This window comes from Magnolia sinica, chromosome 3 (genome assembly GCF_029962835.1).
Source record: "Magnolia sinica isolate HGM2019 chromosome 3, MsV1, whole genome shotgun sequence".
NCBI classification, from domain to species: Eukaryota; Viridiplantae; Streptophyta; class Magnoliopsida; order Magnoliales; family Magnoliaceae; genus Magnolia; species Magnolia sinica.
Genome location: NC_080575.1, coordinates 14,411,613 through 14,425,190, shown reverse-complemented (window position 1 = coordinate 14,425,190; position 13,578 = coordinate 14,411,613). Strand labels below are relative to the sequence as shown.

General features: G+C 39.1%; 1 protein-coding gene and 1 non-coding gene across 2 annotated transcripts in view; both read left to right on the top strand.

Moving 5' to 3' along the window:
- LOC131238813 (putative pentatricopeptide repeat-containing protein At1g68930) overlaps positions 1-13,578 on the top strand; it is a 64,634-nt gene that overhangs the window by 16,556 nt on the left and 34,500 nt on the right. Inside the window, exons 7-10 of the mRNA XM_058236408.1 lie at positions 1,512-1,597; positions 5,459-5,542; positions 6,196-6,255; positions 10,801-10,988. Of these exons, the coding sequence (XP_058092391.1) occupies positions 1,512-1,597; positions 5,459-5,542; positions 6,196-6,255; positions 10,801-10,988 (418 nt within the window). The remainder of the gene's footprint in view (positions 1-1,511; positions 1,598-5,458; positions 5,543-6,195; positions 6,256-10,800; positions 10,989-13,578) is intronic.
- LOC131241693 (small nucleolar RNA SNORD36) lies at positions 9,886-9,963 on the top strand. Its single transcript, XR_009169249.1, has one exon. It is a non-coding gene; the product is annotated as a small nucleolar RNA SNORD36 (small nucleolar RNA).

Below are 13,578 nucleotides of genomic sequence, written 5' to 3'. Positions count from 1 at the left end.
TAATGCAATTCCATACCATTTAATCCCATGGACCAAAACTATACAGCGGCATAGGGTCAGGATAGACAAGGAGTCAGTCCAAGGAACCCAGCTGAAACTAGAAACAAACACCATGGGGACACAATTTCTTCCAAATTACAACTGCTGAAGTAAGGGTACCTTCATTGCCCAAAATAACATATCCTTTTTCTTTTTAAAACACCATAGTTTTGTTGAAGGGTCCTGTTGTTACACTCTTTCCACGTGGCCCATAAAGACGCACGAATCATAAACTGTTACAAAACTGCTTTCCTTTTGCTAAAAAAAGAAACCCCTCTCCCACCTACATTAGGATATTGTATTTTAGAAAATGAACTTTAGAAGGAAGCTATAGGACTTGGAATTCTGATGTTTGAGGAGGTAATCTTGACTTTAGAGAACAATTACATAATTCTAAGTGAGGAGACGAAAGAATGTGGCCTCAAGGCCCCCTCTGACAACTTTCATCTAGGGCATTCTTTATAGCAATTGTACTTGAGAACCTATGAAGACCACCCACTCACAAGTGTGGTCTCATGAAGGCTTTTTCTTGTGCATCAGTTTACAACAAAATCTTGAACTTCGATCATCTTCGGAATAGGAACATTTCACTACTAAACATTTGCTTCATGTGTACGGGTGATGGAGAGAATGTTGAACACTTATTTCTTCTATTGCTGGTTAAGAAAAAGTCTTTTGGGTGATTACGAAATCAGTGGTTGAGCTCTACAAAGATGGACAACAGGCCTGTTCTCCAATGATGGTCAGATCCTTTGGAATCTCCTTCCAACGGACAATCATGTGGACCTTTTTGGGATGAGCGGAGTATAAATGGAGAGTTCAATTGACATGGCTGTTGTTGGGTCTGCATGAAATAGGAAGCCCGACAACAGCTAGATTGGATCCTTTGTTCTGTTCTAAGTTCTAACATCTGTTGTTGTTATTCAGACGTGCATGCCTTTCTGTATCTCCATAAATCTTAACGGCTGTTGTTCTCTCCTTTTTTATTTCTAATAATAATAAAATGTTCCTGTTTTAGCCGAAAGGCTTAGATGATGATGAATGAACTGTTTCTGTTGCCGATACAAAAAAGGAGCCTATGCATGTGCCAATTTGGTTGAAGCTGATTTTTTTTTTTCCTCCTAATCTGGAAAATGTGATGGTTTATAAAAATTGAATGGGCCTGTTCCATGAATCAGAATTGACTTCTAATACTACAAAACTGAAATTCTCGTATCTGTTCATTCTTCGTCTTATCCTGCTTTGTTGATATTTATATGATCAGATATTTCCTTTCTAGATTTAAGGAGCTACCAGCACACATTTCCCATAACTTTTCAACATTATGATGAGCTTAGTAGTTCATTTCCATATCCAAATCAGAGAATATCTGCTTCTACTTATAATAAGAGTGGTTATGGTTATTAAATTTTGTGTCGTGATAACTACTTTATAATCATTTAACTTGAACACTGTCTTGTTTTGTCGTGCAGTTCTCTATGCATTTTTCGGGCTGCGGCTACTTTACATTGCTTGGAGATCAGATTCAAAGACGTCACAGAAAAAGGAAATGGAAGAAGTACGTCTTCTTTTTCTCATTATCAGACACACTTACATGTAATTGAGGCAGAATTCTCTATTACTCACTGATAGAGAACTTCGCCACTGCGCATCAAGTTAGTACATGTGGGACCCATGGTTTGGTTATTCAGATTGTTTATTTGATGCCACCTGTATGGAGGGACAATGCCCAGAAAAATCTGCCAATTGGAAGATCTTGGCCATCCAAATTGTTGCCCTTCTTCATTGAATGCGGACTGTTGGTTGGGTTGTTTCCTCTTAACAAACCATATGCAGGCCAATAATTGAAAAGTTGGGATTGTCCCATTGTGAAGATTTGTGGGGCACGGGCCAATTATGAGGGCCATTAGGCCAATGGTTTGGATCACTGAACCATAGGCCTCGCATATACAAACTTGGTGTAAATAAGGAAGTTCCCTGATAGAGAACTCTACCTTATATGTATTTTTTAACAGAGAATGTGTCTGTTGATCCTTGTTAAGTACTTTATTGCACTGTCCATTGCATTTCCATGTCATGCACCCTAGGTAACTGATGCAATTGAATGACATTTTATCGAGGCCTGTGCACCATTTGGTTCCAATTGATGCAGTTAAATAGGCAAGGAAATGCCCATTGGATTCATAATTCTGTTTGCTATAAACTTCGTTTTCACATACCATGTGGTTGCATGATGGATCATTTTCACACATTTTTTCTCTTCAGCAATAAACTTATCTCAGAGACTCAGCTGAACAACATAATCCTTTCAACATAGGTAGAAAAGAGGAGAAAGTGTAGGTTTGTTGGTCATCTGGGTTATTTCAAAGGAAAAATTGGGGAATAAAAACATAGATATTTTATATTCTCGATAAAAATTGAGCCCTCTATTTTTTTGATGGGTAATAAATAGATTTTATTCAGGTGCCCGAAGGGCAAAAAACAGAGCAGATTCAAATATCCAATATGGAGGCATCCCCTAGAACATGATGGGGATTGATGCCAGCTGCTTCCACCCTAAAATAAACAGGCTGTTTAACTCTTAGGATAACCGCAGAGACAGGAACACATACAATTTGATTGGTATATCCAGAAGCTGTTTTGAATTTGATTGTTAATAGAGCTTAGTCATCTCTCTCTCTCTCTCTCTCTCAGTAACTTCTTTTCATTGCTTTTTAATTTTCTATCCATTTCTTAATGTACCTTTACAGATTCTGCTTATTTGCAGTATGTGTAAATCTAACGCTGTAACCTCTCTTTGTTTGCGGTTAATAGCCGACTTTGCTCAGATTTTGAATTGCAACTGCATATTCATTCAGCAGTTTGTTTTGCACTATTACCTTAATGTCTGCTGTCTGTTTGCGTGTTCACAATAGGGTGATTCTGAACTGATATTCATGCTTCTGTTTCTTAATCTAAATGTTTGCCATGTCCCATGCGAATGAGGACTTTGTAATCGTGAATGCATATTGCTGTTCTCAATGCATTTATTTTCTGATATCTGCTGTTCTTAATGGGCTCTACCCAATTAATTTTGAATCTAGTGTAGCACCTATCTAGAGATCCTTTTGTAGTCAGACTGGAGTCAGACATCAGAACATTTGTTTGACTATTGGCAGAGTTAATGTCATTCTCTGCCAAACCTTTGGATCCTCTTTTTGAAAGGCGGCTCTTTTGAATCTCCCTCTATACTTCATGTCTGTGTTCAAATGCCAGGCTTCGATATTGGTAAGACTAGAAAATCAAGGCATGACTTCCTATGGCATGGGATGGAAGAGAAGAAGAAATTCCACTTGGTCGATTGGAAGGAGGTGTGCAAGCATGTCCAAGGAGGGGTCGGCGAAAAAAATCTCAAAAGTATGAATTGAGCTCTATTAGGCAAGTGGACTTAGACACTTGGGACAGAGAATGGGGCTCTTTGGAATACGGTTATCAAAAGCAAGTATGGTCGCTTGGAGGGAGGTTGTTGGAACAAAGACTCCTCCAATTATAGATCCTTAGCTCTTTGGAGAGGCATGTTATCCATAAAGGAGGAGGTTCTGAAAGGAGTTGGTTTCACAATTGGGAATGGCGAAAGCACTCGCTTTTGGGAAGACTTTTGGGTGGGAGATGTAGCATTGAAAGAGGATTTCCTGTGTATCTTCTGTCTCGCCCCAAATCAATCCATCGTGGTAGCAAGATGCTTCTCTATAGTTGGGGGAGAAGAGTGGAATCCTCCTTGCAGAAGATGCCTTCAGGATGAGGAGGTTGACAAATATGTGGCCCTTCTTAATCGCATCTATCTGTGCCCTGTGTAGACAATTTAGTTAGGAGATTCGATAAGTTTAGTGGGTTCTCGGTAAAGTCTTTCTATGAATTTCTTAGCAAGGATCTCTCTTCAAGAGAAGAGGCGTTGGCAGATCATGTCTGGAAGTACCAAGTCTTGCCCAAGCTTGTGGCCTTTGGATGGCTATTTGGCAAGAAGAAGGTCCTCATGGTGGACAATTTGCGTAAAAGGGGTATGGTTATCACAAATGTTTGTCCATGCTGCATGGCAAATGAAGAATCGGTGGACCACCCTTTTGTCCACCACTGTAATTTCATTAATCAGATTTGGTAAGATAATTTAGCCTGGTTTGAAGTCCTCTAGTCCTTTCCCTCTTCAGTGGGAGAGCTCTTAAAGGCTTGGCATGGAGCAAAATTGGGCATACAAAGGACCGCTTTACGGAGAATGTCCCTGCTGGCAGTCTGGTGGTCTGTGTGGGAAGAAAGGAATGGTAGATGTTTTAGTGGTGTTACCAATCCGATGGAGTCCATAGCTCAAAGGGCGATGTTGCTAATAGTTGAGTGCGCTTCTAATGTTGAAAAATTAAAGGGTTGTAATCTTCATTTTATAGGAGTGTAGCTGGTTTGCTATCTCAGCAGCTCGGTTTCTCTTTGTAGTCCTTTTGCTTTGTTTGCTTAATAAAATCTTCATCATCTTTTAAAAAAAAAAAGAAAAAAAGGTGTAGTGGCTCTCCTTATATATGCATTGAAAGGCACCACTTCTAATCTTTGCAAATCATGGTGTAACATTTCAATCTCCAAGTCTGGATGAGTGGATGGTGTGCCTATTTTTTCTTGTTTATTTGGGAGCACTGTGATATGCTGGCCTAACTTTTGGTGCATGTGTGCTCGTGTGTGCGCTGGTGGTGCATGTGTGCGTCATGCCCGGTTACATGCATGCGCATGCACATGGTTTGTGTTTGTCACTCATGGTGTGTGTTTCTGGTGATGCAGCATGATAATTTCCATTCTGCCCAAATTTTACAAGATTGTTTTGGGTGCCGTTGGCATAAAGGATGCGAATGGCATTTAAACGAGCCAACTTATGTTTGAAACGGTGCTTTGTTTTGAAAGTGAGGAAACTCCATTATGCATTTAGTGGAATGGAGAAAGACTGTCAAACCAACTCCAATCAAAGCTCATTTCTTCAAATAGAAGAAACCAGCAAAATATGGCATTTAGACCATAGTCCATATCTCTGTATGATTTTATGGTGTGTTGCCATCTTACTTGGAATGATCTAGATGTGTGGATGATAGCGTCCATTCTGCCCAAAATTTACAAGATTGTTTTAGGTGCCGTTGGCATAAAGGATGCAAATGGCATTTAAACGAGCCAACTTCTGTTTGAAACGGTGCTTTGTTTTGAAAGTGAGGAAACTCCGTAATGCATTTAGTGGAATGGAGAAAGACTGTCAAACCAACTCCAATCAAGCTTATTTCTTCAAATAGAAGAAACCAGCAAAATTTGCCATTTAGACCACAGTCCATTTCTCTGGATGATTTTATAGTGTGTTGCCATCTTACTTGGAATGATCTAGATGCTGACTGGATTGCCCATCGCCAAATTTATGCAGGTAGAAGAAAAACTGGAAGCTGGGCAGGGGAAAACAACATTCCGCCGCTACTTTTCAAGATTTTGCACACCGATTTTTCTGGAGGTGTGTTTTCTGTAAGCATTAATTCAAGAATGCCAGTTATCGTGATTGATAACTCATTTCAGATGTTCATGCCACATATAAGAGGCATTAGTACTACATCCACATAATTAGGGGCATTGCGCCTTTATGCACTGTGCACAAAAATCTTAGTCTTTTCCAGGTTGTTCAGTGCTTGTACAATTAGAAATTTTCTCTTGAACTACATCATGATCAGGAACTCTAGAGATATGGACTATAGTCTTATCATATTCATCTAAGTCCTAAACCAATTAATTGGGGTTGGCTGCATGAATCTATTCTGCCATTCCAATCCATCAATGGTCAGATCTTCAGTTAGGGAACAACCTAGCATGAGTTTGGAGCGTCATACTGTTCGGATTCATGATGAAAGTTATGAGTTCAACGCCGGCTGCCAACCTGGCTCAACCCTCCTTTATCCGGTCTGGGGACCGGCAATGAGAGCACAAAACTCTCACAGGCACAATGTAATAGACTATTCTGTAGGTTGATTACAATCAATCGCTCTGTTATAGTCTATTACAGTAGGTTGGAATAGTCTAATACTCTATGTACTAGACTATTGCATATGTTGATTTCAATCAATGAGTTATTTATATGAATTCTTATCCTATCTGTTTTTTAATTATCTACAGTCGTTTATTTTAACATTTCTGGCTGAATGGGGGGATCGAAGCCAGATTGCCACGATTGCAGTAAGCTGATTATACTCCATCCTGTTTATTTTGGTTTATATTTTCTTGTTGTGATCTTTTAGGTTGGATTCTTATAATTGAATGATTGTTTTAATCAGTATAGTTGAATGAGATTTTGACATCCATTGCATATTTGTCTTATGAGGCTGTTGACATTTGGTTCTGTGATGGTATGTTGGTATCTGGTTTTATGTAAAGACTAGTGAGGTTTCAGGTTTATATTCTTCTGTTGTCAAATTTCGGTCCTCACATGATTTATTAATGATTCTAGTTTTCCCTCTTCTTCTTTTTTTCCTTCTTCATATGATTTCAATTTTAAAGCATAAAAAACTTGACCTTTTTACCAAGGTTCTGTTCTGGTGTTGTGCACATCACTGATGTCAATCTTTCTGATTTTATCTGTTCCACATCTCTTTCCAGAATAGCTTGCTGAAATGGGCTCTGGTTAAGGTGTTCTTCACATGGTTTTCTTGTATTTTTCTTTGATCAATAACTAGAAATTTATTTGAAGATCCAAAAAGATGTACATATCCACGTGGCATTGTAGACAATGAGCTCATGCTAAGAGAGCTTGCTAGAGAGTTGGCTAGCTCATTTGCTTCTCTAGAGATACAAGAAAGAGAAGAAACTAGGGCCATAATTTTGTGATCAAGAGATAAAACTGAATCTTCAAGGATGAGTCCTTCACTTTCTCTTGATGGCCATGGGATGTCATTTGTAGAAATGCCTTAAACTATGACTGAGAAAACAGATCTTCATGAGGTTTCAAACGGATCAATGTGGCTCTGATTTGGGCTTCATTATAATCCCTTTCCCAATGAAATAACATCACTGGTTAAATATTGATTGCCTGTAAGGCTTTATGTTTGACTATTTAAACATTGTTTCCTTTTCAAAAAGGAAAAAGAAAAAAAAATGCGCTTATTAGGCGTTATGTCCAGTTGTTCCCATGTAAAAAGAGAAGACTCTTGAGTCGTTATTTCCAAGACATGAATATGAGTACATCAAGCGTTGGATTTTTTGGAGTTGGTTTAGAACTTAATTCAAATGTATGTTGTTAATAGTTACTCAATGAGGAACATCTGTACTCTGTTGAGTCTCCAGACTAAACAAAGTACTCTTTGTATGTAAAAGAAATCATTCTTCAGATTTATTTTGACAACCCCAACATCACCCCCCCACCACACCCCCCCCCCCCACCAAAAAAAAGAAAAAAGAAAAAAAGAAGATTTCATGGCACCACTGTCCTAATATATTGAGAAATTATGGTTTACTGCTCCCTTTACATGCAACTGATGTAATTCTTGACAACTTGCCTTGTACACATGACTAATGTATATGCACCAGCAACTAACTGCTGGGAGGAATGTTCAGTCCCTCACAGGGGGTTGTAGGTTGGCTTAAACTACAACCCATCCCACGTATAAAATATGGGCCACACCATGCAGATTACCATGCTGGAAAATCAGTCTGGTCCAAGCATCAGGCAGGCCACATGTACCTTGAATCAGCGCTGCTGGTCTGATTTAAATCATTTATTGTTTTTGTACAGGTTTGCCTGCCTAATTATTTGGTAGGCCTATATTTTGTGCAATTTGATCTTCATCATCGGGCCCCACCCATTGCATGGTTCAGATGTCATGAAACTTCACATGATGTTACATGGAATGGGTTGTGGCTTCATCCAACCTACGACCGGTCACATTGGTGATCATTACTAAGAGGCTGATATGTTCTTGTAATACACTGGTCAAATTTGTGCAGCATAGGGAACACTGGGGGCCTGGTTGGATCCTTGTATTGGTCAATTGAGGACTAGACGTCATGTTTAAAGTGGATGTATTGGCCAATCCTGGATTGCCCAATACAGGGATCCAAATGGGCCCAATACTGCTGCCTATGCTTCGTATGCATGTTTTCCTGTTAAGTGAAAGTGTTTGATAAATATCTAGAAGAAACTAAGACGCTATTCATGCATGGGGATTTCTGTGACATCAGCAGATGCCCTTGTATGTGATTCCATATTGGGAAGTAAATATAGACATTCCCAAGGGATATGCTATGTTATTTTTGTCATAGCCAAAGTTCTCAAAATCCTATGATTTACAATGTGTCAAATCTTAAGCAAAATTATTTGATTCCCAGCTTGAATCCCTTTTTAGATGAATCCTATGATTTGAATGTCTGACGATTTTTTATTGAAATCCTGATTTATGATTCAAATTGTACCTGTTCTCTTCTATTTCAAGCTTTACTTGGCTTTCATTTTTTGTTTTTAAATTGGTGCTGGCTTTAAGAATCATATAGAAGAGGTCAATTATTTTGTTCTTTATAATAGAGGTTATATGATAGATATTCTCTTAAATGTTAAATCGTTTTGCATTTTCTTATGATTCTTACTTCTTAGTTGGTTGAAACACCAAATTGATGTATGACTTATCTGGAATGTTTTATTGATGGTTATGATTATGTTGACCTATCTGTATTGTGGTAATGATTAGAGCTGGGCATCGAGTCGAGTCGGACTGAGTTAGGGCTGACCCGACTCGATCCGTTTGGAAATAGGCCCGACCCGAACTCCACTTACTCAGTCCGAGTCTGGCTTGGACTGATCCGGACTGAGTCCGACCCAATCAAAAGTATTGAGTTGGAGAGAGAGAGATTGGGATTGGGTCGGGGTTGGGTGCGGCGGGTAGGGTTAGAGATACTTAGAAATTAGGGGTTTTTGTATATATACTCGAATCCAAGTCGAGTCAGACCGGATTGAGTTTCGGGTTGAGTTACTGGGTAACTCGGACTCGACTCGGTTTGAGTTCGGATGGGCAAAGCCTACTCTGTTCGGACTGACTCACCCATTCGGTTCGGGTTGAGTCGGGTCTGAACAAGTCAGATGAGTCGAGTCGTCCCATGCCCAGCTCTAGTAATGATAGTTAGAAATCAAAATATCTTCTTTCATCGGTCTTAAAAAATCAAATGTTGCTTTTCCAACTTGATTCTATGCTGAAGAAAGGTAAAAAGAACATAAATCATTAAAGGATTCTTGTATGTTTTTTTACGGTAAACATACAGTAAATTTTCTTGAACGAGAATCCTCTAACACAATCATGATATGGTGGTATTACTTGGTGCATATTGATGGGAAATGGATGATTGATGAGTTTTTTATTTTTTATTTTCTGATTTTGTTATATTTTGCAGATTTATTTATTTATTTTTTAAAATTTTTTGTTTTTTTAAAGAAAAAAGCATAAAAAATTTTGCAATTTACAATATGATTTGCGATTCAATATGATTCAACCCTTGTTATAAATTTCCGATGCCATAATGATTTTGACAACATTGGTCATGGCCCATACAGGTCTAATCACCTTGAGAAATACCACCCACTGTTAGATCTTAGCCAATTTGGCTTTTGATCAGTTTTCATTTTCTGTATTGTGGTGTAATGCTTGAACTGAGGAGTGTTTTGCGTGGTAAACAGAAATGCAAATGTTTATTTCAGTGGTACTAGGACGGACTGCAAGATGAGTTTTGACACAAGCGTTGTAGTTTTGAAAAAAAATAAAATTGACTCCTCGTTCTTATCTAAGCAACTGCTAAACATTATTGTTTTTACAGTGAGACGCATCTGAGCAAGTGATGATGATTGTAATCTGATACTTTTTTCCATGAGGTTTCAAATATTGAGCTTTTTAAAACTGATGCTCAGATGCGTCTAAGAGTTATTTATTTATTTTTTCATGTAATTGCTAAACATTGTCCTTTTGCATTCTCTCCATGTGTGGGAGTGAAACTTCAACCAAAAAGAGCCAAAATCATGTGCTGATTTGCATTGTGTAAAATTTCTGGTTCTTGATTGAAAATGACACCAGTACCTATGTTTTAGTTGGAGAAGTGTATACTTGCAGCAGATATTGTAGCGAACAGTGTTTCTTGACTTTCATATTAGTTTCCTACATTCGTTTTATCATAGCATGATTCACATGCATTTTGATGGTGGGATCTCAGCTGTGTGCACTTGTTGGCATTTTTTTTTATATGTCAAATTACAAACTTGGCATCTTTGTGAGCCTCTGCCATATGGCTGGTTTCATAAAATTTTGGGACTTACTATTTACAAGCCATAAAACTTATTCCAATGTAATATTTAAAAGCCGGCCTAAAATTGATGATGATGATGGTCCCACAACCATTTTTCTTCCTGCATATGGTAATGCAATGGTGAAAAGCTGTATCTAATCCAACCCGAAATTCCAACAATATCAATGTTATCAAGCACGTATGGAATGTTCATTGACTGTTCCATACATCCAGCGGTGGCTTGGGTCTCACCCAACTGAGTGGTTTTTTCTGTTTATGCCCACATTATCTGCCTAATAGATTAAAGGTCCAGATCTTGTGTATGTACCGCTTCTACTAGTAAAGTTGATAGCACTGACTGGATGATATCTCATCTGTTAACAAGGCTTGAGTGTAAATTACATGCCCTGTACATTTATGTCATTTATCTGGAAATATCATCATTTGCAATTTCTGAAACTGCAGTTGGCTACTCACAAAAATGCACTTGGAGTTGCTGTGGGGGCAACAGTGGGACACACCATCTGCACGTCGATCGCTGTGGTGGGTGGAAGCATGCTTGCATCAAAGATCTCGCAAGGGACGGTGGCGGCTATCGGGGGGCTTCTCTTCCTCTGTTTCTCCTTGTCCTCCTACTTCTATCCTCCGATGTGATTGTAGATTATACTGATTCTTTGTTAGTAGCTTGTGCTAATCCCCCTCCCATTTTGTTTGTTCGTAAAAATCAAAGCAGGACTCTGATAGAGATAGTACAAGATTTTGGGCTGTGTTTTTCCCCCCCTTCTAGTTCATTTTTTTAATTATTATTAATTATTTGTATACTACAGCCCATACCCATGCTGCCTTCTTTTTCAGATCAGTGTTCCACCAAATCATAGAAGTTTCAGATTAATAGCATTTCCAATTAAGTCTTGCAAGTTAATAGCATTCCACAGAGAGAGAGAGAGAGAGAGAGAGAGAGAGAGAGAGAGAGAGAGTTGCAGATTAGAAATTGTCATCCTAAAATAATCTAGCATCCGAACAAGTTCCATGGAATGTGTGGTCCACCTGCATTGGCCGGAATAATTCATCCAGTGGGTCCCACACCTGCCCTTTTCTAACTGTTGATGGGGGCTCAGTAATTGTTGGGACTACAGAAAACTGCCTATGTAGAATTTACATACCGGCACCTTTTGCCAAAAAAAAAAAAAGTTTTCAACAAGCTTCCTGGCTGATCTAAATAGTTATCACTAAGGTACCTTCTAATAGCAGCTTGGGTCAGCCCATTTCAGTAAGCAGGTCATGGCTCAGGTGTGCTCCACCCCAATGTTTATGCGAAATCCACCTAAACCCCCAAGTGGGTCACCCTCGTTAGCCAAGGCTTAAAACTCAACTCCATCCGTGGTTCAGGTGGACCATATGATTGGAAATGGTGTACAAGGAAACCCTCATCTTCCAAGCTGTTTCTTGTGTGGCCCATCTGAATCATGGATTGGCCTGGCCTGATTTTTTTTATTCCCAGGCCTAAATTTTGGTGTGACATCTGATGTTTGGAGTTGATTTCATGTGCTCATTACAGCAGGCCCTATAAAACCCTATGAAAATTAAGGGTGATCATTTCTCTCTAACTGTTTCCTTTGGTGTGGCCCACCTGAATCACTTTCAGGGAGATTGCCCACCTGAATCTAATGGTCTGACTGGATCTCACGGATGCCCGGATTGCATATCACCCTGGGCCCACTGATGTTTGTATGCCATTCAAACTCTTCAAAGGTCATTCGCACTGGGGTCCTTACGCATGGCTTATTTGTAGACTCGCACGAGTTTCAGCACTAGGGTCGTGGCTGGTCATTTCCACTGGGTCCTAGCTCATGGCTTATTGGTAGAGTCACATGAGTTTCAACAATAAGGTCATGGGTTTGAATACCCATTGTGGTGTGTGTGGGTGTGAGGGTCTGTGCATATGAATGTTTCAATGGTGTGTGTTCAATTTCTATTGTTTCTTGTCGTGTAGTCCACTTGAGTTTTAGATCTGCCTCATATTATGCTCATGTCTTAACATGAGCGGGCAAAATGGATGGATTGGATGGATTTCTCATCATCTAGGCCCTGCCTAGCTTCCCACCATGTTCAATCTCTATTGTTTCTTGTCATGTGGCTCACTTTAGTTTTGGACCTGACTTATTTTTAGGCTCATGTCTTAACATGAGCTGGCAAAAAGGATGGATAGTGGATTTCTCACCAAACATCACGTACGCCCTGCCTAGTTACTACAGGCGATCCACATCTGAATCTCACATATATGAAATTTCTTTTTTTCAATATATCAGCAGGTGGAAATATCTATGTTCTATTTCTGGAATAGTTAAGAGAGGAATGTCACCCTTTATTTTTTATAGGGCCCACCATGATTGTGCATGTAAAATCCAGGGAGAGACTGGTCCACCCTTAACTTTTACCAGGACCTACCGTCATAATGATGTGAAATTCACTTCAACCGTTAGATGACACCAAAAAACCAGGGTCATCCGTGGTTCATGTGGGCCACACCAAGGATAAAACAGTTTGAAGGGTGAATGTTTCCTTGTATACTGTTTCCAATTGTATGATCCACCTTAATCCTATATTAATTAGGTAGATTTTTCTTAATTATAATTTTTTTTAAAAACTTTTATTATTATTATTATTTGCTTTTAATTATTTGTATAGAACAAACAAATCTAGCATTATCTAGCTGGATTTGGTCGACTGTCAGTCATTGGAACCTGCCCTTTTCCCTACCCGTAGAACTTGGAAGGGACTCATTCGGTAGTGACCCGTTGTACCAACACCGGTGCTGCAAAAGCTATGCCCTACCATCATGTATAGTTTTATCCATGCCGTCCATCCATTTTGTCAGCTCATTTTAGAACATGGCCCAAAAATGAGGTAGATCCAAATCTAAGGTGGACCACACCAAAAAAAACTGTGGTGATTGAACACTCACCATTAAAATTTCCTTGGGGCCACAAGTTTTGGCTCAAATTGATATTCGTATTTTCCATTCATCCAGGTCAGTGTGACTTAATTAACAGATTGGATGACAAATAAACGTTACAATGGACCTTAGGAAGTTTTAAATGGTAGGCGTTCAATCAATGATGTTTCCTGTGGTGTGGTCCACCTGAAATTTGGATCTGCTTCATGTTTGGGCTTGTGCCGTTAAATGAGCTCACAAAATAGATGGATAGCGGGGATAAAATACATAGGTACATCCAAAAATAA